General features: G+C 50.5%; 1 protein-coding gene across 1 annotated transcript in view; it reads right to left on the reverse strand.

Moving 5' to 3' along the window:
• LOC119438615 (snRNA-activating protein complex subunit 4) overlaps nucleotides 1–26,229 on the reverse strand; it is a 121,452-nt gene that overhangs the window by 44,667 nt on the left and 50,556 nt on the right. Inside the window, 2 exon segments of the mRNA XM_049660627.1 lie at nucleotides 18,851–19,006; nucleotides 19,616–19,771. Of these exon segments, the coding sequence (XP_049516584.1) occupies nucleotides 18,851–19,006; nucleotides 19,616–19,771 (312 nt within the window).

Consider the following 26,229-nt stretch of genomic DNA (forward strand, 5'->3'; position numbering starts at 1 on the left):
AATACAGTAAAACCTCAATAATTCGATGGTCGCCGGACCACGAAAATTCTTCGAATTAAGCGGATTTTCTAATTAAACCGAAATGAATTTAAAAAAAAAGAAAACAAGCAAGAACTTGCCGCAAAAAGAAATCGCCTTTATTTTCCATGTCCGAGAAAGATTACTCGAAGTAATCACTATGCAGGATTACTTGGCGCGCTGGTTCGCCGCCCCTATTGCCATGCTCTCCAGCTGGCTCACAACACGTAGCATACAAATATCACCCGCACTGCACTCAACAAAGTTGCGGACGATGTTCACTGAATCGATAACTGCCACGAAAGCGGGCGTGGGGGTGCTCGACTCCAAAAATTTGGACTTGCTGGATATTCCGGACTTCAAAAATGCACCGTCAGGGTTCCCATTGAGTTCATGCATTTTCGCACCCAATTTTTCGGACGAATTGAGACCCCGAAGTTCGATTTTCTGGAATTAATCACTCTTTCTGAGCCACGCTACCCAATCTTGGAGGCCGCCATGTTGGATTTTGCACTGGCTTGGGTTCCAGTGGCTCGCTGTATAGCCTCCAAGATTGGAACGTGCGCTATCATTAAAGAGCTTGCGCAGTCATCCAGTCTCGGAGGCCATGCCCACTCTTCCTTGGCTGACAAAACGCTCCAGAGTACTGCACTTTTTGCTTTAGATGTGAAGCACCTTATGGCGGGGGCTTTGTCCGTTCCTCCGTCCCGCGGCGTCCCACACCCCCATAGCGCATGCGCGTCCCCTCACCCTCTCTCTCCTCTTCTACACTCCCCCCTTTCTCTCCTCTAGGAATCCGGAGTGGCGTGCACGACAGGTGGTGCGACAGCTGCATACTCCGCTGGGGGCGCCACGGTAGTTCTGCGGTATGAAAATGATGGAGCGCGCGCGCCTCATTCTCTCTCCTGCGCATTTCTGGAAAGATGGATCGGGCGTGCTGATCCCATCAACTGGCCTCCGTGACCACCAGACATAACACTACTGGATTTCTTCCTTTGGGGTTATGTCAAGGACCAGGTTTACCAAACACCAGTGAATCACATTGCAGCATTACGGTGAAGAATTACTGACGTCATAACATCACTTCCTCACGAAATGTCGACCAACACATGGGTGGAATTGGAATATCGCCCGGATATTCTTAGGGCAACGAAAGAAGCACACGTAGAAATTTATTATTGTGTGTGTGTGTGTGCACAGAAACTTGAATATGTGTACACTTCGACACAGCATACAAACAGCATAACAGCACAGCGTAAACTTAACCCGCATTCTGCTCACGGCCCCGCGATGGCATATCGAACCACATTTTAAAACGCTGCACTGATCATATTGCTACGTTTTTGGTTATACTTTATCGCCTATCAGTGCGGCAAAGAAAGCTCCCTCAGGATTGGAAAATGGCCAATATTGCGCCCATACATAAGGATGGTGATCGAGTACTAGTATGCAATTACAGATCAATATCACTAACCTGATGATGATGATTAGTGGGGTTTATTAGCGCAAGGGCCAGATGTGGCCAAAGAGCGCCAAGGCAATGATAATGGCGTGTCAGTGGTACATGAATAGTGAATTATGAGGCGTGGATAAAACATTAGATGAGGTGTGGCTGTAAAGGGGCCTAAAAATAGTTGCTGTAAAGAGCGTAAAATCTACATGTAATAAGGTTATGACAATGATTAATGACGTTTACTATGAAAAAGAAGAATGCATTGAAAAAGAGTGATAAGATATTCAAGTTATTTCACATGTAGTAATTGCCTAAACAGACTACTGTCTAAACAGAGCCCTTGAACCACAAGGGCCTGGAGGGAGGTGCTATACTGAACTACTTTCACAGCGGCATCCCCTGGAGAGAGGATGCGCTACGAATTTATTGGGCTTATGACATGTAGGACATCATTCAAGAATGCGAGGACTGCTTTGGTTGTAAAATGTGGTTCTTTACCGAGAAACATGGAGGGATGGAGCGGGACATAATAGCTGTATGCAAGAGAAAATGTTTCCTTCTCTCTGTTTCAGCTTCCCGACACTCCAGGAGGACATGGAGGATGGTCAGCCTCTCACCACATCGGGGGTGAGAGGCTGTGGTGAGAGGCTGACCCTCCACTCCAGGAGGACATGGAGGACGGTCAGCCTCTCACCACATCGACCACAGGTTGGAGGCTCGTTACCAGTCAACAGAAAATTGTGAGTACCATATGTGTGTCCTATTCTGAGATGACAGAATAGGACATAAGTTCGTCGTGTTTTTGTTGCACAGGGCCAGAAACCTAACTGTGGTTTAACCAAGTGGAGCTTATTATTTGTTTCGGCGTCCCACAAGCCTTGCCAGTGGTTTCGCAGTTTTGTTCGCAAAAAAAAAGGCTTGAGATCTGTGGCAGGAATAGCAGCGGTAAGATTAGTAGCTTGAGATGTAATTGATGAGGCCATTTTGTCTGCCAGTTCATTACCCTCAATGCCTCTATGGCCAGGAACCCAGCATATTGTCACATGTCTACCAGATGAATAAATATTGCACAGGTATGTGTAAAGCTCAATAAAAACAGGATTTTTGTGTATTCTTATAGACATTAGTGCCTTTACGACACTAAAGGAGTCCGTAAATATTACTGCATTCTGTTGTTTTAATTTCTTAATGTGTTTAACCGCAGACAGCACTGCATAGGCTTCTGCAGTAAAGATGCTTGTATAAGGGTTCAATACGTCCGATTCAGAAAAAGAGGACCAATTGCCGCGTAAGATACGCCAGCGTGCGACTTTGATGCGTCGGTGTAGAATTCGGTACACGAACACTTAGATTGGAGTTCACGGAAATGCATTCGAATTTCGAGGTCTGCTGCGTACTTTGTAACTTTTACAAAAGATACAGTGAAATCTCGATGATACGAATCTCACGGGGTCACAAAAAAAAAATTTGTATTAGCCGAAATTTGTATCATCGAAACACAATTAAAACTAGCTAAATTAAAGAGTCGAGAGGTGAACTCACTCAGGCACGCGTACGTAAAAAGCATTTACAGTATAGACCACTTATACCGTAACCGTTTATAGTGCAGAACTGGCTACAACGCGGCCTTTTCCGACTCCCATTTACCCTCCCATAGAACTCCATGTATACGCATACTGCTTACAGTGCAGCCGCATGAGACGAAATTGCGGCTTCCGCGGGAAAGTCTCGCCGACAAGGGCGGTAGCGAGCACGAGGTGCGCCCACCGATGGGAGAGGAGATCAACGAATGCGATGTGGAGGACGAGCATGAGACGTGGAGCACGAGTCTAAGGGCAATACGTCACCGCACGCCGTATGTGCGAGTGAAAGGACGCGCGCCTTCACGGACAGCGAACGCACAGCGGAGAGCAAACGCGACTTCCGTTGCGTGAAAGGCCGTGGGGGTATGGGAGGGAGGGAGGGAGGGGGGCGACGCTGTACTGTGGCGCCAAATGCGTATCTTGCAACCAAGCACAAGGGTAACTGGCGACGAAATCTCCCCAAGCGAAAGGAGCAAAGCCGGAAGGTAGCGCGGGAGAGAGAGAGTGGGGGGAGGGGGGCTCCTACTCTGCCAACAAATGCGTTCTTGTACTTTGCGCCTGTGCCGGCTGTCGGTGTTGTCGCGCGCACCGTATCTTGAAAGCGATCTCCACACGGCTCTGACCTTTGTATGCGCTGTGCTTACGCCGCTCAGTTTCCGTTGAAGCGATAGACCGCACGAACCTTCGCTTGCTGCGGCCGCCGCAGCGAGCGAAGTGACAAAAAGAAAAGCAACAAAAGCGCCACTGCTTCAAACTCCCTCACAGTCCGGCGTCACGTCCGCGCCTCCGCACCAAAAGAGAAAGGGAAAACGCGCGTGACTGAGCGCTGTTCTCTTTCGTGGCCGTCTGTGGGGCGGCGTTTATTCGTATCAAACGACGCGGGTCGAAAATCGATTCGTAACAACCGTTCTCTAGCACGTTGCAAAGTAATGGGGCTCGGCCGGGACCTCAGAAAAATTTGTATCATCCGGAAATTCGTATTAGCCGTGATCGTATCATCGAGATTCCACTGTATGTCACATTCTATCAGCTGCCACTCCCAAGGAGGTGGCAGTTTAGCTGGAGGCATTATGCGATGTTAGAGGAGCGGGACATCCATTTCAAAGCCAAGCTCCCTCACACGCAGTGAAAAAGGCTGTCTCACAGAGGGTCGATTATGGAAAAGTGTAGTACACCGCAAATCGTTGATGGTCTTCAAACACGGATGTTCATGATTAGAGTGTACTTTGAGGAAATATGTGAAACTGGTGTATGATCTCTGCAGATGGAGTGGCCATTCATTCGATTCTACATATAAGCTTTCAATAGGGCTTGTTCTGAAAGCGCCGGTGGCCAGGCGGATACTTAGATGGTGAACGGGATCTAGCATCTTTAGTGCGCTTGGGGCGGCAGAGTGATATACTACAGCCCCATAATCTAGTCGTGAACGAATCAGACTCTTATAAAGGTTCAATAGACACTTCCTGTCGCTGCCCCATGTTGTGTGAGATATAATCTTCATTAGGTTCATTGTTTTTATTCATTTTGCTTTGAGATATTTGATGTGCGGAATGAAAGTTAGCTTGGAGTCAAGTATGATGCCCCAAAACTTGTGGTCTTTGTTCATAGGTATTTGCTGTCCACACAGTCCTACACAAGGATCTGGGATCAGGCTTCTCTTTCTTGTGAAAAGAACACAAGAACTTTTGTGGGGGTTAACTTTGAACCTGTTTTCGTCTGCCCACTTAGACACTTTGTTCAACCCCTGCTGTACCTGTCTCTCGCACATGGCCAGGTTACAGGACTTGAAGCCCCTTTGTATATCGTCCACGTAGACAGAATAAAAAATAGCCGGTGGTAATGAGGCACGAAGTGTGTTCATCTTCCCGATAAACAGTGTGCAGCTGAGCACGCCTCCCTGGGGTACACCAGTTTCCTGTATAAATGGACGCGACAGTGCATTACCTATTTTAACCCGGAATGTACGGTTGTGTAGGTAGCTTTCAATAATTGTTACCATATTACCGCGGATGCCCATTGCCGACAGATCACGTAGGATTCCGTAACGCCAGGTCGTATCGTACGCCTTTTCCATATCGAGAAACACAGATAAGTATTGTTTATCTATGAAGGCATCACGAATGTTTGCTTCGATGCGCACGAGACCGTCCTTCTCTGAAGCCGCACTGATATGAATCAAGAATTTTGTTGTACTCAAGGAAGTATAAAAGGCGACAGTTTATCATTTTTTCAAAGAGTTTGCAGATACAACTTGTGAGGGCTATTGGGCGGTAACTTGTTACTAATGTGGGGTCTTTACCTTGTTTCAAAATTGGAACGACAAGGGATTCTTTCCATGCAGTAGGTAGGCAGGTACCCGGCAGCCCATATAGCATTGAAAAGAGCAAGTAGCGTTATTTCAGTATCACTGTGAATGTGTTTAATCCTGTCGTACATGATCCTGTCGGGTCCAGGTGCAGAGCTCGGACATGCAGTCAAGGAGGCTCTTAATTCGGCGATGTTAAAAGGCATGTTATAGGGTTCGTTCTGTCTGCATTTGCGGTCAATAGCCTTGCGTTCTGCGATTTGTTTGTGCTTTAGGAATGCCTCGGAATAATTATTCGAACTAGACACGCGCTCGAAGTATTCGCCAAGGGCGTCAGCTTGGTCTTCCAAGCTGTTCACTACGTCGTTCACTAGCAGCAACGGATGGATTTCTTTTCCCTTTAGCCTCATTAGCCTGTCCCATACTTTTGCCTCTTGTGTTGTGGGAATTATGAAGGTTCATATTTTCCCGCGTCCTTACGCGCGCCACGGAAGTGAGGAGAGCAGACGCCTTTTTCCCTCTTCCCATTCGGGGAGCCAAACGGCTTTTCGTGCGGTGGCGCAACTCTCTTGGAAACCGGTTGCAAACGCAGCGGTGACGTGTACGCGGAGCCCCGCGCTCATGCTCATTGGACCGAGCCAAGAACGAGGCGGGGCGGTCGCGATCAGCGCATGCCGGAGAGAGGGACGACTGCGAGCCGCGACGAAGGACAGACTTCAGGTAACCATCTCGTTCCTCTCCTTTGTCATGCCCTACCTCGTTCGACCACTATCGACCCCGACAAACGTCGAAGTCGACTCTATAGCCTGCTTCCACACGAATTCCCTGGAGCAATAAACCCTTTTTATACTTGTTACACTATCGTGTGTTGTCGTGTTTCTGCCTATCCTGGTACCGCCGAACCCCGGTAGTACAAGGCAAGCACAAGGGAGTTGGCCGTCAAGCCTAAGCCTTACGACAAAAGCGGCTTGAGAGAACCCGGAGACTACAACTGGCGCCCAACGCGATTTCTCTTTTGCAGATGCAATCGAGCAGCCGGCTCCCGCGACACGATGACGAGCCCGCAGTACGAACTTAGCGATCTCATGGAGTTGGCCAATATTTGCAGCCGAGCCAGGGAAAACTCAGGCCTCGTTGCATCGGCTGGGTCACCCACAAATGTGGGCCGTGCAAACACGTACTGCACTACCGCACCCGCTACAAATGTAGGAGTGCCCGACCCCGCGCATCTCGCCAACACGCCGACATTCTTCGGCGGGTTACCGAACCTATTCTCTTCAGCCGGGGAAATCTTGGTTCCCTCCGTGCGCGCCGTCAACACAGCGGATTACGGCGGCGGTTCCCGGAGCCCCTTTTTGAACGGCGAAGAACCTCCGTCCGCCACACGCGTCCGCAGAACGTCGGAAAATTTCGGTGTACACTACCCAGGGCCCGAAGTCGTGCCCGTAGCAAATGCGACCGCCGCCGGCGCAGCTGCCCCGGGCACTTTGAGCGCGCACTCGGTCTGGCCAAACGGCGCAACTCCGTCGGCTCTCCGTCACGCAGCGAGATCGCCACGCGTCACGGAGCCCGATAGTGACCAGTGCCCAGTAAACACGGGGACCTCCGCAATCGGGCCGGACAGTTTCGGCTGTTCCAATAGCGGAGGAATGCCTGCAGACGCGGCAAACCCCGTGCACACGCTGGCGAGCGCTTTGCAACAGGTGTTACAAACTGTGATTTCACCCGGTCCTCGCATTGGAGTCCCGATACCGGCGTATAGTTGTTACGGCGATCAGATGAGCGCCAACTTTTTTTTATTGGCGTTGCAACAGTAGGAGCAAGCGACTGGCATGTGCAAGAGTGCGGTGTTGGAGAGAGTTCTCACGGTTGCTCTAGTCGGCCAGGCCGCCCGGTGGTACCGTTTGGTTGGCCACACGGCGAGCACCATGGACGAGTTTCTTAGGCTATTCAGAGACGAATTCCTTCCGTACAACTACCGACTGCAGATGCGGAGGGAGTTGGAGCTACGCACGCAAGCCCCGGACGAATCGCTGGTGGAGTATGTCCGAGCGATGCAGGAGCTTTTCGAGTACACGGAGCGAGTGGAACGAGTAATTCGACAAAGCCATCCTACCTTTGCACTTTACCTGTGGGGTTCACGTTGCAGAGACCTGAACGAGCTGGCCGCAGAATCACGCCGGCCAAAATCAATTTTTGCAAGCCAAAATCTCGGCAGCCCGGGCGTACCGACCACCGCCACCTCCATCGGAGTCCTTAGAACCAAGCTGCGCTTGGCATGGCAGCGGGCGCACGAGCAGTGAACACGCTGCGATGCCGGGTCGGTCCTCGGGTGCACTCGTGCCATTCGAAATCTCAGACCGCACCCTCGATCCCTACTCATACGGGTGGAGGACCGCGCAAGCAAGACAGTCAGGAGGCTTGTCCGGCGCGCAACATCAAGCACGATCAGACGATTGCAGACATGTGACGCAGCTAGGCGGACTCGCTAGAAACGCGATCACGTACGGCCGACCTCACCCCGACGCTTGGGGATCGGCGGAGCAGCCCCGCTTCGCTAAAGCCACGGTGAGGAACACCGTGCGCTGTTTCAACTGTGCCCAGACGGGACACATCGCGCGTGAGTGCTTTAACCAGCAGGGAAACGAGGCGGGCCGCTGGTAACACTGCCGGCGGCCACGGCAACAGCCTGCGAGGCAAACACCATCTTCAGTCTTTCGAGTCGGAGCGCCGAACAACGTGAATGCCCCTTTTATAGATCTCGCAATCGTGGGGACTATCTTCAAAGCACTACTCGATACCGGTGCAAGTGCATCGATGATCGGAGACGAGGTCGCCTCCCACCTCGCACGGAGAGGGGTCAAGTGGCGGCAGCGAAAACTACCTCTTCAATTGGCGTGCGGAGAGGCCTGCTCGAACGGCTACGTGCGACTCGACGTGCGCTGGAATCAGCGGCGTCAGAGGCAGCGATTCATTCATCTGATGGGCCTGGCGGTCCCAGTAATCCTCGGCCGAGACTTCTTGTCGAAGAGTGGCATTGTGATCGACTTCGGCAACGGTGGCTACCGGGAACACTCATTGGCGCCGCTCGCGCATTTCGCCGCACCGGCATTCGCCAAAGTGGAAAGGAGGAATCTTTTCGAAGAGAGTAATGCGCCTTGCGTGCTGCCGAAACCGCTGGCGGTGGCCTGTCAACACGAATTTTCGCTGAGACCAGATCAGAAAAGGTGCAATCTCCTGGCAGACGCCGGTGATCTGACAGAGCACGAGCGAGACCGTGTCTTATCGTTGTTAAACGACTTCGATGAGATGTTTACAGACCGCCCAGGATGCACGAAGTGGGTACAACACCGCATCGAGACGGCGACGCGCAGCCTTGGAAATCCAACCCTAGACCGGTCAGTCCTGCCAAACGGGAGGCAATTGACGCGGCGCTACAGGAGCTGCTTGAGGCTGGTATCGTCTGGCGGTCCACGAGCCCCTGGGGTTTCCCAGTCGTGCTCGTCCCCCCCAAAAAATGTCACAGTTTCGCCCTAAGGGCGAAGCAATGAATGCGATAGCAACACAGCAATCTCATACGAAGTAAGGTGAGCGGCTTTGGTAGCAACAACACGCAGAACTGTTGTCGACGCCATCGGCGTTTTGCCCGCGTTAGCTCTAAATGCGTGCGGCGTTGGTGACTGTTGCTGGAGCCTCTCATATAAATAGGCACTTGGTGCCGCAGCTAAACGTCGCGTCCCTTCCTTCCCCCTCCCCCACGGCCTCTCGCGCGTCTGAAGAAGGCGCGTTTGCTCTACATATATGGTGATTGTAAAGGAGAAACGAGACGCCTAATTCTGCAGCCCTTAAGCGAGCACGGCGCAGAACGCGCGTTTGTTCTCCGCCGTGCGTTCACTCCCCGTGAAAGACGCGCCCCTCGCGCCCTTTCACTCGCACATACAGCGTTCGGCGCGCGGCGACGATTTCATCTCCAAATGACGTCATACGGAACCTCACGGCGACGGCGACGGCGACGGCGACGCCGACGGCAGAAATCTGCTTTTGAGTGTCCATATAATTGCTATCGCAATAAAAGGATGGGAGTTCCCGTCTCTGTGTGGACTACCGGCGGCTGAATACGGTCACGAAGAAGGATGCGTATCCCTTCCCAAGGGTGGACATCGTTTCCAACCTCGGCGGAGCAAAGTACTTCTCTACCTTGGATGCTAGCAAAGGTTATCTCCAAGTAGAGATGCGACCAGGCGACGAGTGGAAAACAGCATTTACTTGCCACAGGGGCCTCTACGAATTCGTGCGGATGCCCTTCGGTCTCTCCGGAAGTTTGAGCACGTTTCAACGGCTGATAGACCGCGTACTTGGGGAGGACGCCAAATGGCATCACGCGCTCGCCTATCTCGACGATATCGTCGTGTACTCGCACACCTTCGAAGAGCACTTGGATCATCTCTGAGACGTCCTGGGAAAACTCCGGACAGCCAGCCTCACACTCAACCCCGCCAAGGCGCAAATCTGCAGAGCAGAAGTGAGCTTGCTCGGTTACCGGGTGGAACGAGGGCAGGTGTCCCCGGACCCGGAGAAACTTCGAGCAATCGTTGAGTTTCCGGAACCGCAAGACGTGAGTGGTGTACAACGCTTTCTTGGGATGGTAGGCTACTACCAACAGTTCATTCCCAACTGCGTACGCATGCAAGCCCCCTTAACAAAACTGTTGAAGAAGGGCATGACTTGGGAATGGGGGCAGGAGCAACGGGAAAGCTTCCGCCATCTCGCTCAGGCCATCGCAGATACAGCCTCACTGAAACTACCGGACCTAAACAGGCATTTTGTGATCCAGACAGATGCCTGTGATTTCGGAATTGGTGCAGTGCTCCTTCAGGCAGAAGGGACTGAGCTACGTCCGGTGGCATTCGCAAGCCGCGCGATGATGCTGGCAGAGCGCAACTATTCAGTGACAGAGAAGGAATGTTTGGCAGTGATCTATGCACTCCGAAAATTCGAGATGTACGTAGAAGGAACAAGGTTCACAGTTGAGACCGATCACATGGCCTTGACATGGCTGACCCGCCTCCGTGAGCCAAGTGGGAGGCTTGCGCGTTGGGCCCTGACCTTACAGCGCTTCGAGTTCGAGATCCGCTATCGCAAAGGAACCACAAACGTGGTCGCCGATGCGCTGTCACGGGCGCCGGTGAAGGACACCCCACCGGCCAGTCACGAGGAGGAGGAGGGGGCGGCCGAGCCGCTCTCATCGCGGGGAAGCCGGGGAGAAGGGAAAACCCCGCCGGCACAAAACCAAGAGCACGTGCATCTCGTTAGAGTGAGACCGCCCCTCGAGATTGCATTCAGCAGAGATCAGCTCATCAGGGCTCAAAAGGACGACGCTCACTGTCAAAACCTGGTCGCCAGCCTCAGAGAAGAGACGGACCCAGAGAGAGGAGTCGGAGAGCGCACGGAAACCGCTGGTACAACGGTGGGCGCCGACTCTAGGGCAGCTGAGGCTGAGCTGGAGAACTATCTGCTTGATGCAGACGGAGTTTTGCTGAAATAGGTGCCAGGCAAAGAAGACTCAAATGACAGGTTCAAAGCCATTATCCTGCGCCAGCTCAGACGAGCGGCAACCACGACATAGATGGCCGCGGGAGTGCACCAAAGACATGGAAAAAACTATGTCGATTCGCAACCTGGCCTGGCATGAAGCGTGATGTATGTAAATACGTGCAAACCTGCCACATCTGCCAAGCAAGAAAGCCGAGAGGCAGGAAGCCGCCCGGCTTGCTGCAACCGATTGTGAGCACAAAGCCATGGGAACTTGTGGTGTGCGATTTGATCGGGCCGCTGCCGCGCAGTAAGACAGGGCACAAATTTGTGCCAGTCATCACTTGCCACTTAAGTGGAATCGCTGAACTCTACCCACTACAAGCAGCGACAACGAAGGAGGTCCTGAAAAAACTATCGGAGACCTTCTGCCGTTATGGGTTCCCAGAGCGGCTGATCACCGATAACGCATCGTATTTCACGTCGAAAATCTTTGGAGATACGTGCGCAGCGATGGGTGTCCGGCAGGTGAAGACAACATCCTACCATCCTCAGTCGAACGTGACCGAGTGCCGGAATCGAGATGTGAAGCCACTACTTGGGGCATATGCCCAAGCACACAACGACTGGGACGAGCACCTACCGTATTTATTCGAATCTAGGCCGATAGTTTTTTTCAAATAATCACATACGAAACTCTAGGGTCGGCTTAGATTCGAGGATTTTAAAAAACGCGCCAGTTTTTAACTGAAACTGATAAATATGGTGCATAGTTAGCGCCATCTAGAAAAGTCAGTATCGCAGCCGCTGCTAGCCGCGCCAGTAGCCAGCTGAAGTACACGAGCGACGTCGCCATTTTGATCTGCGTCGTATCGGTATGGTGCAGCATCGGCGCGCGGTGTGGCGTTATCGTAATGGCACCAAATGGGCGATGCCACTATAGTGCCGCTTTCTAAACGAATACTGTATTTACTCGAATCTAACGCGCACTTTCAACACGACCCTAATTCTGCGTCGGCATTTCAAAATGGCCGCCTCGCACGCGCGTCGTGCCTAGCTACCGTAGCATGCGGAAGCTTCCTCCGTGTGCTGCAGTACACGTGCTTAGGCAATAGTCTACCGTGTGTCTTCACGTTCTCAGCGTCTGCTCTATCTATCAGCATGAAGTACCGAGTTCATGATGATGCCGCATTTAAAAGGAAAGTGATCATCTGTGCGGAGACGGACGGAAATCGGGCCGCATCACGGGCGTTCGGAGAATCCGAAACTTGCGAGCGGGACTGGCGCAAACAGGAGAGGATTTTCGCCAGCAAAGCAATGCGGAACGGTTTCAGTGGACCGAAGCAGAATCTGCGACGATCCACTCCGGCGATACGATCAGGCTTGGCCCTATCTTGAAAGCAATCTGCGACTGGTAAAGTCCGCCGCGCGCCGTGTTTTCGCCGCGTTGAAGCGAGAGGCATGCTAGCACGAAGGCGCGCTTCGTCTCCAGCGTTTTGACAGTTAGTTTCCGCGGTCAACGAGCGAGGTGTGTTCATGTTTGCTTGAGCGCGCGTGACACCGTGCTTGTTAATAGCGGTCTACTAATTTGCTACCGCATTCGATGCATCGCCTTTCGGGCGAAACTGCGACTTTTTTTTATTCATCGCAACATCAGTGCATCGGGAGGAAATCTATTTTTCCAAATTTTTCCTCACGGAAAACGGGTGCGCGTTACAATCGAGGAAGCGTGAGAATCGAGTAAATACGGTAGTTGAGCTAGCCGTAGAGGCATCGGCAAACGTTCAAGCCGGGCGGAACTTCGACATCGGTCTGTCGTTGGAGGGGGCCACGGGAGATGTTTTTTGCGTGCGCCGCAACGTGCGCTCCTTCCTGAATATAGCGCACTGTTTGAAGATGTCAGCAGTAAGGAAGATAGCGACGAGGCTAGCAGCGATGGTGACATAGAATGAGCTCGGCATGTTCAAATTTAATAAATGCTGTTTCATTTTGCGAATGCTGTCCTCGCTTTTTCGTTCGGCCTACATTCGAGGTAAGTTTTTTTTTTTTTCGGACTTCGAACTTTTGGGGGGTCGGCTTAGAATCGGAGTCGGCCTAGATTCGAGTAAATACGGTAGATGCAATCTCCTTCGCCCTAAGAACGAGTGAAAACCGTTCGACGGGTTTCACGCCAGCTTTCCTTATGTTCAGGAGAGACCTCCAGACGCCAACGGACACAATCTTAGCCAAACGGACAGATTCCGCCGGCGCAAGAACACCAATTGCCGACTATGCACGGCGGCTGCGTGATCGCCTGACAAACGCCGTGATAGAAGCGAATTGCAACCGCGCAGGGGCAAGGGTGAGTCAAAAGGCCTCCTATGACCAAGCACATCGGGACATGGAATTGCAAATGGGAGACCTAGTCCTGAAATGCAACCACGCGCTCAGAGACGCTAGCACAGGGTGTGCCACTGGTTTAGCACCCAAATGGGTTGGACGCTTTGAAGTTGCTGAGAAGCTCTCGCGACATTACAAGCTGAGGGACCTGAACACAGGTAGTATCAGCGGACCAATTCACGTCGGTGAGCTGAAGCGGTACTTCCGGAAGGAAGGCACTGTGGAAGCTGCGGCGCCTGCGCCGCGAACCCGTGGGCAGGCAAGCGAATGTCCATCAACCCCCGTGGCGCACCCCTACAATACCCGCAGTCGGCAGAACAGACCGTAGCCAGTCAGGACCCACCCGAAGCAGCAGAACCAGCACCTATGAGCAGCAGCTAAAGCTGGCCATGGAAGTCAACGAGGGCATACGGCACGGAGCCACGGCTGCACCTCAGCTGATCAAGAAGACAAGCCACCAAGTAGCCTTCCAGCAGATAGCCGCGTCCTCGTGCACTCCCTGGGCCCACTGGACGCAAGAAACGAGTGCTGGCATGGAGAGCTAACCTTCGGAGTACCCGTTAAGGAGTGCACCTTCGTCCCTGCGCCGCGCTACAGCGGGGCTGGAGTGGCACAAGCCATCCGATCAGAGGTCGACGATGGACAACCCAACAAGTACACCATGCCCTCGTCGGCTGACCCTGGTGTGGCTGACTTCGGGGGAATGTCACGAGACAATGGGTTCTGGTGAGAAGGAATCTGAAAACATCGACCCGCCGACTGCATTGAGGGAACCGCGACAGCGAGTAGGTTAGTTGTGGCGAGACCGCCATAACATTGCGCCACTGGAGTGAAGGGGGCGTTCGGTCTTAAGGGGGGAGGGATGTGGGAATTATGAAGGTTCATATTTTCCCGCGTCCTTACGCGCGCCACGGAAGTGAGGAGAGCAGACGCCTTTTTCCCTCTTCCCGTTCGGGGAGCCAAACGGCTTTTCGTGCGGTGGCCGACTCTCTTGGAAACCGGTTGCAAATGCAGCGGTGGCGTGTACGCGTCGCCCCGCGCTCATTGGACCGAGCCAAGAACGAGGCGGGGCGGTCGCGATCGGCGCAACCGGTGCATGCCGGAGAGGGGGACGACTGCGAGCCGCAACGAAGGACGGAGTTCAGGTAACCATCTCGTTCCCCTCCTTTGTCGTGCCCTACCTCGTTCGACCACTATTGACCCCGACAAACGTCGAGGTCGATTCTATAGCCTGCTTCCACACGAATTCCCTGGAGAAATAAACCCTTTTTATACTTGTTACGCTATCGTGTGTTGTCGTGTTTCTGCCTATCCTGGTACCGCCGAACCCCGGTAGTACAAGGCAAGCACAAGGGAGTTGGCCGTCAAGCCTAAGCCTTACGACAAAGGCGGCTTGAGAGAACCCGGAGACTACAGTGTATACGAATTGATACCTGAAAGAAACCTCTCCCAACTTGCCCTCTTAGCCTGTCTTCGCGTCCTTCTTCCCGGGATTTAACATGTTTAAATTCTATTAGGTCTTCAGCCGTAGGACATTCACATAGTTTGCCCCAAGCTTTATTTTGTCTCCTTCGTGCCTGTCTACAATCATTATTCCACCAGGGGACCCGTCTTTAGAATGAAGTGCCACTTGTTTGAGGAATGAACTTCTCAGCGGCGTCAATGATAAAAGCAGTAAAATATGATACGGCATGATCTATAGTAAAATTATTTATAAAATCTCGTGATAAGTACGTGGATTCCCTAAAGCATTCCCACTCAGCTGAGGCCAGTTTCCAGCGAGGGACATGGGGAAGAGGGTCATGCTCGGTTACTAAGTTTAGGGTTACTGGGAAATGATCACTTCCGAATGGTTTTTTAATTACATGCCATTCTAAATCAGGAAAAAGTGAGGCAGAGCCAATTGACAGGTCTATTGATGAATATGAACTATGATGGATATTGTAATATGTTGGTTCCTTCTTATTGAAGAGGCATGCACCAGAGTTAACAAGGAAGTTTTCAATGAGTCGACCTCTCGCGTCGCATAGCGAGTCTCCCCAAAGGGTATGATGAGCATTAATATCACCAGTGATAATGTATGGTTCTGGGAGCTGGTCGATGAGGCTGTAAAATTCCGTTTTAGTGAGGTGATGGTTGGGTGGTATGTAGATGGAGCAAATCATTATAAGCTTGTTGAATAAAATTGCTCGCACAGATACAGCCTCGAGAGGCGTGTGAAGGGCAAACTGTTGGCAAGCAACAGACTTATTTACAGCTATGGCTACACCTCCGGACAAGGCAGAAGCATTGTCACAATCTTTACGGAAAATGGCATATTGCTTTATAAAGTTGGCCTGTGTAGGTTTTAAGTGTGTTTCTTGGACACACAGCACCTTCGGATTAAATTTATGTATGAGTTCTGTGATGTCGTCGAGGTTACGAAGTAGTCCTCTGACGTTCCACTGATCTGTGTGGCCATGTTGCAGACTATGTTTGTGCTGTGTGTCTCGTGTAAAGACACTAAACTTACAGAGCCCTTGTAGGCCCTGTATCACTAACCTGTGTTGTAAAATAATTGAGCACATCATCTATTCATGCCTTATGAAAAATCTTCAAAAGAATAATTTTTTTCATCCATCCCGACATGGTTTTTGCGCATTTCTTGTACAATGCAATTAACCGAGTTCATACATGACGTTGCTTCATGCTTAGATAAGGGTGTGGAACTGGATGCCGTTTTTCTTGATTTTAAGAAAGCTTTTGATGTGGTGTCTCATTACCTGCTTCTTTGCAAGTTATCCCTCCTGGGAATCCCAGAATATTTGTTGGCGTGGTTGAACGACTATTTGGCCCACCGCCAACAGTGCGTGGTTATAAATGGTTTGGCCTCATCAACCGCAGATGTGCTACCTGGTGTGCCACAGAGCTCAGTTCTGGGCCCCCTATTGTTTTTGATTTTCATCAATGATTTTCCAAATGGTCTTAAATCTACAGTAAGACTCTAGGCCGATGACTCTGTATTGTATTATCTGGTGAAATCTGTTAACGACATTGCTGCATTACAGTCCGACCTCCAAAAAGTTTCGTCTTGGTGCGACAACTGGCACATGAACCTAAACGTAGCAAAATGTTTTCATGTTAGATTTACCAATAAGAAAAAACTGATACACAGTTCTTCTGTCCTTAATTCTCATACCTTAAAAGCAACTGATCATGTCAAATACCTCGGTATTACATTCACTTCCACATTAGAGTGGAGATGTCACATTGATATAATTGCTGTCAAGGCTTCTACGTTGCTGCACTTTTTTCGAAGAAATTTCAAACATGCGCCGGAACAGTTGAGGGAAATCTTGTATTTAACGAACATTAGGCCGATTCTTGAATATGCTTGTGTTACATGGGACCTCTTTACAGCTGTATTGAATAACAAATTAGAAAGGGTACAAAAACAGGCTGCGAGGTTTGTGACTAGCAATTATGACTTCACCATAAGAAGCTCGCAGATTACATACCAATTAGGCTGGGAACAATTACAGTCTCGTCGAAGATTACAAAGCCTTAAGTTTCTCTTCAGCATTAATAATAAGCAAACAGGAATAGATAAAGATAGTTATACAGTCAAATCTCGATAATTCAAACTCTAAGGGGCCCGAAAATTTGTTTGAATTAAAAGAAGTTCGAACTAAAGGAAGGACGTATTTTTGAAGTATTTGAGCACCATAGCACGATGCATGAACGGTGCAAGTCGTGAAATATCGCGGCGCACAAGCGCATAGCGAGTACAACCGCCCACGCCGGCCAAAGCTCAGTTCCCGATAACAGCAGAAAATGAAACTTCTGGAAGCAGACGGCGCCGGCATCGTGACGGGTGGGCGGGCGCGCGCGGAGACCATCGAAGGTGAGGGAGGAGGGCGGCAGGGAAGCGGATTTGGCCTCGGTAACTTCGCCGCTTCGGTGGCTCCCCTCGCCCTCTCCCTCACAGCTCCCTTACCTTCGACTGTCTCCGTGCGTGCCCGCCGCCGGTACAGCCGGCCCGGCGCAGATTAGCCCACTCCCTGAAGTTTCGTTTCCTTTCATTATAGGGAAGCGCGTGTTTGCCGGTGCGGGTGCTGACGCCGCCAGTCCAGCCAACCCGGCGCCAGCTTAGCCCGCTCCCTGAAGTTTAGTTTTTTTGGCGTTATTGGGAAGCGAGCATTTGCTGGCGTGGGTAGTTTCGTTGGCCGGACTGGGCCTCCGCCGCTGCATTAAGGGGTCTCTCCTAAGCTTTTGCTCTATGGCGGTGTCGGAGCAATGCCGATCGGAGGTGCCGCCGCATTATTTGGCACGCTGCTGAGACAATTGTCGGTCCACGGTATATTCGAATTAACCGTAGCAAATGCGTTCGAATTACTGAACGTTTTCGCCCATTGAAATACACATAACTTTGACGGGACCACAGCGTCATTTCGGATAAACCGGCAGTTCGAATTAACGAGATTCGACTGGAATTAGCAACCATGTTATGTATCAGCAAGGTGTGACCACACAAGAAAATTCAGCGAGTACAAATGTGACCTTAATGGATTCGAGTACTCATTCTTTCCCCATACTATTAGTGCGTGGAAAGAACTCCCTGTGGATATATTTTTGATGCCTTGTTTCATTAGTGCAATTGAGTCTGTTTGTTAGGCCACATGTTCATTCTGACAGCACTTTGCCCTGGTTCTATTCTATTAGGTCGATTTTTTTCTCTTTTTTTTTGGTGCTTGTCCTCTTTCTTCAAAAGGCGCGCAGTCACGCAGTCAAAAGGCATACAGATTGCTTTCAGTGCAGTTGACCCTGGTTGCCGATGTTTGTGCCTGCTTTTCTCTTAGATGCGAAGCGGCTTATGGCGGGGGCTTTGTCCGTCCCTCCTGCGTCCCACGGCGTCCCAAACCCCCACAGCGCATGCACGTCCCCTCCCCCTCTCTCTCCTCTAGGAATCCTCTACTGTATGGAGAGGCGCCCCACACCCGCACAGCACATGCGCGTCCCCTCCCTCTCTCTCTCCTCTCCTACGCTACCCCCGTTTCTCTCCTCTATGAATCCGGAGCGGAGCGCACGACAGGTGGTGCGACAGCTGCATACTCTGCTGGGGGCGCCACGGTAGTTCCGCGGTATGAAAATGACGAAGCGCGCGCGCCTCATTTTTTCTTCTGTGCAGCGCCGCGATGAGCGCTCGGGCCGCTGCCGCGAAACTATCTCCCGCTCAAGCTGACCATCTCCCCGCTGCTTCGCTACCACACATGATTCCCTTTAGCGGGAGATGGAGTAATTTTTTTTTTCTTTCTTTGGACCCTCCTAAACAATGCTTTCAGGCGATGTAGGTATTACTAATAAATAAATAGGTAAATAAATAAATAAGCAGCAGCTGCACAAGCTCGACACAGCAGCTTGTACCCGAGTTCACTGCTTTCTTGTGGGTAGGCAGTTTTACTTTCTGCAATCAAAACAAAATAGTGCCGCAGCATGTTGCAGTAGAAGACAGATTGCCGATTGCAGGAAATGAACATGGGGGTAAAGTGAACTCAGAGGCAACTGTTCAGCCATTCCTGCTGTGCTCCCTTGCACGCTCACCTTGGACCAATGGCCAACTCCGTGCTTTTGCACCAGCTCCAACAGGCTGTAATCCTCGTCCGGAGTGTAGGGCCCCGAGACAATTTGTTGTTCAAAATTATCCTTGTAGCGATATCTGCACTGGCCACCTGTGCGGCCAGGCAGCATGCTTGCCACCTGCAGGCAAGGCCACACTGGTAAGTCACTGGCAAAGCAAACTCAAACGTCGAGCTTTACAACACCATTCAAATACATGTAAAATGCAGAAACGCTCTCTTCAAGCAACTACCAGCCCAATTTGAACGAAATACGTTGTTTTAAAAAGAACGCTATGTCATACCAATCGCTGGAAGCCTAAAAACAGAATTTTGATTTATGCCCTCAAAATTTTACTGTTTCCTAGAGGTGGTAAAAAGGAATAAAATTCCGGGACAAAACTGTACAACTTCTGAGCTGTGCATCAAAAATGGATATCTATTTAGTCCAAAGAATACAAATACAATACTATAATTAGTTTACAGCTTACCTGAAATCATAACATTGCTCAAGCGACTTTTGGAAAGGTCCAATTTGCAAATTATTGGTATAATTCAAAGCAGTGTACAGTTGAACACTTAAAAACCGTGCTTGGGGCCTCTGGAATATCTTTATGCATCTCTGGCAGGACAAACACCGAGAACTTCACATGGCGCCACCTGGAAAACATTATTGAGCATAGCATGGCTATGCGACTGAAAGAGTGCATACCAAGCTGCAGGACGTCCCAGGCAACACACTGCAACTTGCCTTTGTCCAGCTGCAATCATTATAGAGTTTCACGGCAATGAGCAGCATGACATCTTCCTGTGCTGTCCATCGCCCACGCCGCAGGCCGGGGTGCAGGGACCGGTTGTAGCGGTTCATCACCTGCTTCTTGGACCGGCTGCCCATAAAGTGCGACACCTGCAAAAAGGCACGATTACCACGATGAAGGTTTGCCCAATGGAGAAAAGATGTCCCTGACAAAGCTGGGCCCAAGATCAGTTGCACAAAATCAAACATGGCAGATGGTGAGTAACGTAATACACAAAAATAAGCAAGCATCACTAATACACATAGCAACAATGGAAAGAACACAAGTTTTCATGTGCGTTGCCAAAGCCGGTTGGCTGACATGCACTTCACTTTGCGGGTACGCAACAGTGTAAGTGAAAGCGTGAAAATGCAAGTCGGCGATCACGGCTCAATCTTGCGCACGCAAGAGCGGGAAGCGGGAAGGTTGCGCGCCGTCTTCCAGTAGCGCGCAATCTTCCGAAGGGAGGGTAGGGAGGCGGGGAGCACGCTCTCGCCCGGGCGGCTGTATCTTGAAAGACATATGCGCTGAGGCACAGTACTTCCTGTGCTGTGTTTTCGCAGCTTAGTTCGCGCTGATGCAAGTGGCAGGACGAAGGTACAGTCACTCACTGCTGCTGCCATGCTTACTCACTAGAGCTTTTTGACAGCGAGTTTCCGCAGTCGTTGAATAAGATGCGTTCATGTTTGTTTGTGTGCACGTGACACCATGCTTGTTACTTTAGTTAGTATGCCTATGCTTACAAGTTTATACGGCCGATAAAACTACTATCCTTACTTCGTATAGCTGTCTACTAATTTGCTATACGCAATCAATGCTTTGCCTTTCGGGAAAAACTGCAACATTATTTATATGATTGAAGGAGGCACCTGGTTATTTTTTACAGCATTATTTATTTATTTATTTATTTCAATAACTTCAAGGCCCAGGGGGCATTACAGAAGGGAGGGGCATAAAAAAAAAGTCATAATGCAGCAAGCACAAAAGAATATGGTATCCAGGAACAAAAAGAAAACGTAGGTTTAGGCGAAATGCAAGATCAGATTAGCAACAAGGAAGATTAGGCAAACACATAGTTCTCTGTTTCTAGCTCTAGTTTTCCTATAGATTAGGCAAACACATAGGTTGTGGGTTCGATTCCCACCACCGCCGGGCACCCACTGGTTCAAATGGGCACAAGCGTACCCCGGCCTGGCGTTCGGCTTCCTTCAGGGGTGATACACTTGGGAAAGGAGCCTGTGGCCTCAATTCTCATCGAAATCCTCATGCGCACAGAAAACAAAGTGATGTTTGGGCCACTCCATTTCCCATTTGGAGCTCCAAGCACCTATTGAGCTGGGGACGTCTTCGGGTTGAGGACAAACACCCCTTTCCAAACATTGAGGTCCCTTAATGACCAAGCACGAGGCCGGGAGCACGCTGGTGCCTATTTTACCGGTAGGTACCAAGCTGTAGCATTTGCCTCCCACAGTCGCGGCGGATGCTCTTCAACAAGGCCGTCTGTGGTTGGACAAGAGGTGCTCAGAGACAACTCCTGAAATCTCTATTGGGCCCTCTTTCGAGATGTGAATCCCCTCGAGAGTGCGGGGATCGAGGTGCCTTCCCGCGCCTCGTTCCCCAGCTCGCGTGTGGTGCTTAGCTTGATCTCCGGGAACCGCCGCCATTACGGCAACATGGCGGACATGGATAGCGCGCCGGATCTACTTTCCCGCGCAAATCTGCTTCTCTCCCCCAAAATTGAACTTGCCCCACGAGAACACGTCACCGGGACGCACCCTGATTGGCCTCCCGGGTGGTGGCCCCCAGGCACCCTCTAAGCCCGAGCTCTCGTTTGCTGAGTGCTTCCTCGCCGTGGGAGATGCTCACAGGCCCGCACCGAGGTGGTTGCATGAGACCTTTGTTCTCGCGACTCCTTGTTCTCGTGCTTGGCGGACTGCTACCCAGTTAGCCCTATCGCAGCGGGCGCGCGTACTTGATCGGTCTTGCGGTGAGCCTTGGCCCGTAAGGGCCGTGACTGTCGCACCGTACTGTATCTTGGGTGAATAAACCCGTGTTTGTTGGCGATCTGACTCCGGAGCCTTCTCTGCGCAGTGTCGGAGAGTTGACGAACCCTGCCGTAGCGCCTTTGTGCTTTGCGGAGTGGAGGAGTGTCGTGCCCTTTCCTGACCGTAACTCGTAGGGTAAGCTTCATGCCCTTTCCTGACCGTCGCTCGTAGGGTAAGCTTTGTGCAAACCCATCTCCACAAGAGCCAAGCACTAAGTCGGGGAATATCTCTACCCATTAGAAAAAAACGGTGGGTTCCAGGCAGCACCGGTATTTGAACTCGGTAAATCCCGCATACGAGGCGGATGCTCTACTGCCAGGCCACTGCTCAGATTGCAATGATGAGGCTCGCAAATGAATGATTGTAAGGTCAGGGAGCATGAAGAAGTCTCCTCATACTTGGTTATTGCATTCAACCAGCTTTCTTGTCCAAGCAAGCTAGTCTACTGCACGTTCAACTGGCGGTGGAGCCTGCACATGCTTCGTTCAGTTCCTGTGCAGTGCTGTGCAGTAATGTGGAGTGTTGCACAATATAGTTAATCTTCGGTCGAAGGTCGGTCCGAAATTGAATGCGTGCTCTTCTGTGAGTGAAAACCCCAAACGACAGGAAGGATTGCTCGTAAGAATTTGAACATATGCTGTTGAAGCGCCGATGGATAAAACCAACCCACGATGGGAAAAATAAAGTTGCACTTGACAACAGTCGAAGACAATTACCAAAATAACATACACTAATTAGCATCTACCGCTGTTTCAGACATCGTTAAAACTGACTAGACGTTGGATCGGATAATTAAACAACCCGAGAGAAGCCGAACACTATGTTTGGTTTCCGACCAGACCTCTCCACCCAGGACATTCTACTTCAGCTAAAAGAAGAAGTCATCGACGGCCTCAGCACACGCCACAAGAGTGCCATCGTGGCACTCGACGTGAAGGGAGCCTTCGACAACGTCTCACACGAAGCAGTGCTAAACAGCCTACAGCATACCAACTGTGGATGGCGGACATACAACTACGTCCGGGACTTCCTGACGGGTAGAACGGCGACCATAGGCCTGGGGAACCTCAGGACCGAGAAGTTCCAAATACCGCAGAAGGGAACCCCCCAGGGGTCGATGATATCCCCGTTGCTGTTCAATATAGCGATGAGGGGATTGCCGAACCTCTTGGAGAACATCAGGGGTATCCGTCATGCAATGTATGCAGACGACCTGACCATATGGACGTGCACGGGATCGGTGGGCAAACAACAAGACGCTCTGCAGGAAGCCATCGACAGGACCAAGCATTAGCTACACCGCTGCGGTCTTTCATGCGCGCCGGAAAAGTCGGAGCTCCTGATCCTCAAAAGGAGGACAAGAGGGCGGCCTCTGCAAGAGACGCCGGACCCAATGTTGACCCTACATGGAGTCAACATACCTAAGGTGGACGTACTCCGTATTCTGGGCCTCACTTTCCAGAAGGACGGTGCCGGTCTCGCCGCCATTAAAAAGCTGCAAGCGACAGTTACCCAAGTCTCGCACTTGGTGCGAAAAGTGACTAACAAAAAGCACGGCCTGAAAGAGCAGGACACAATCAGATTAATACAAGCCCTGATAATCAGCAGAGTCACTTACGGCACCAAGTACCTGGGTCTTAAGAACAGCGAGAGAGACAAATTGAACACCCTAATACGAAAGACCTACAAGCTGGCACTGGGGCTTCCACCGACAACGTCCACGGAGAAGCTACTCAGCCTGGGCATCCACAATACTTGGGAGGAACTAGCAGAGGCACACAAGATGAGCCAGATAGAGCGACTCTAGCTCACCAGCACGGGCAGGGACACCCTAATAAGACTGGGCAACTCAGTCGAATATGAGTCCAGAAAACAGCGGGTTCCTCTACCCCTGAGGGAGAAAATCGATTCTTTCCAATCGAACCCAGTACGTAACTGCCAATAACGCTTCCTCTGCATTTTTATCGGTTACATCAGGGGTCCCGCAGGGATCTGTCCTCGGGCCTCTGCTCTTTCTAATTTATATTAACGACCTCCCTGACTGCGTCAAATCGTCTTCAACTAACCTATTTGCTGATGACTGTATAATATATCATAAGATTAGTTATCCCACTGATTCCACTAAACTGCAAGAAGACCTTAACAATTTATCCATATGGTGCAATACATGGAACATGAAACTAAACGTAAATAAATGTAAATATATGCACATATCACGCCGCACTAACAATACTGATACACGCATCTATTTTCTCAATAGCACTCCTCTCTGTCAAGTTAATTTTTATAAGTATCTCGGCCTTTATATCACTCACGATCTATCATGGCACAAGCATGTTGAATATATAACTTCTAACGCTAATCGCACGCTAGGCTATCTGCGCAGAAACTTCTACGCCGTTCCTGCATCTATAAAAATGACGCTCTACAAAACACTTGTTCGATCAAAATTAGAATATGCCTCGGCCATCTGGGATCCCCCTCAAGTATCACTAACCCTCTCCCTCGAAGCCATTCAAAACCGCGCGTCCCGCTTTATCCTATCTAATCACTCTCGTCATGCTAGCGTTACACTCGTGAAGCAAACCCTTAACCTACTGGATCTTTCAGTACATCATGCATACAGTCGCCTCTGCCTTTTCCACAAGATTTACCACAACCCGGTATTAAAAGATAAACTTTTAACTCCTCCTTCTTACGTTTCATCCCGCAGCGATCACATTCATAAAGTTTTCGTGCCATCTTGTCGTACGAATGCGTACTATTACTCTTTTTTTACCTCGCACCTGCAATGACTGGAACCACCTTCCCGCATCGGTCGCCACTATTACAGACGCATCGAGGTTCAAGACTGCTGTGTTCCATGCCATCTAACAATTATTTTACTCATTGTTCTGCATTCTTTTTCTCTGTATGTACTACTCCTTTCTGTAGCGCCTACGGGCCTTGAAAGTATGTAAAATAAATAAATAAATAAATAAATAAATAAATAAATAAATAAATAAAGATCCCGGTGGCCAGCATCCCGAGAAACATGCACCCTGAATACAACAGAGAAAGGAGGCGAGCGAGAGTGCAAGCTCTACGTAAGGCCTACGAAGGACCAAAACAAGGAGAAGTCAGATACACGACGCGGCAAAGTACAAGAACAGAGCGGCCCACGCTATCAGCGTGATCAATGGCCAAGGACAAGAGGTAGCAGCGGCCTCGGTAAGCACTCCTGACATCGACTGCGCGGAAGAAACGGCGATAGCCCTGGAAGCCACTACGGGCAAGCGAGAGGAAGATCACATCTCAGTCATTATGGACTCACAAACAGCATGCAGAAATTACCAAAAGGGCCGCATTTCCAAACAAGCCCTAAGCATCCTCGAAAAACTAGACAATTTTCAAGAACTGTACATTGTCTGGGCCCCGGGACACGAGTCCCTGGCGGGTAATGTAGCGGCTAATGCTGCTGCCCGAGATCACATTCTCCGGGCTATCCCACCGGGTTCACGAGCACCGGCAGACCAACATGATAGCGTCCCGAAAAGATACGCCGATATCCTCAGTCATTACAGACTGAGCAGGAGGATCTACCCATCCCCGCATCCCAAGCTAACAAGAGAAGAGGCAGTGATCTTCCCCAAACTACAGACCGGCACATTCCCGCACAGCACCCTGCTACACGCCATGTATCCTACGAGCTATACTCACAAATGCGCCTTCTGCTCTGCGCCCAATACCCTCTACCAAATGGTATGGGAATGTCAACAAAACCCATCGACACCACCCATCACCAGACCAACCGTCGAGCAGTGGGAGGCCCAGCTGACAAGCCCGAGCCCTGAAGACCAGCCTCGCCTGGTGAGCAGGGCCAAGCTATCGGCTCAAGCCCACGGCATCCTGGATTAGGGACGCCGCCCACCTCGGACGATTTTAGCGTCTGCTCATTTCTCTAAATAAAGTTTATTCCTCCTCCGAGAGAAGCTCCTGTGTCTTCACTGCTGCTGTCTTTTAAAACCTGTTGCCCAGTCAACCAAAGTGAAACTTTTTCATTGTTTTATTGAGAAAGTGCTAGGAGCACTGGAGGCTAACTTCAACGATACCTCCAGTCAAAGCTTTATTTTTCCAGACTTGCCAATGTGTCAAAAATTTTCAATGGGTCTTTGCATTTCTAGCACAAGTATTCCAACAAAAATGTTTCACAACATGTAGAAAAACTGTCTATCAAATTGATCGATTTCTATAGGCCCAGTAACGAAAGAGTTAAGGTGTTAAGGGACTCTCTCATAAAACTCAGGCCATAGTGCAGCCATAGGAGAGCGCTCAAAGCAGGAAATTTGCCTCTCAGATCTCAGGGTCATGAACTTGTTCTCTCGTGACAGCAGCGATTGCTCTCTTGCCAACGAGAGCAGCCCATTTGAAACACGTTTATGTAAACGTTAAGTCCCGCAGCTTAGAACAGGACCTAATGCCAGGGGGAAGTTTACTGCCTGCTTAACACCTGTTTCTCATTGAAAAAAAGTTTGAGAGATAGT

This window comes from Dermacentor silvarum, chromosome 1 (assembly GCF_013339745.2).
Source record: "Dermacentor silvarum isolate Dsil-2018 chromosome 1, BIME_Dsil_1.4, whole genome shotgun sequence".
In the NCBI taxonomy this organism is placed as follows: Eukaryota; Metazoa; Arthropoda; class Arachnida; order Ixodida; family Ixodidae; genus Dermacentor; species Dermacentor silvarum.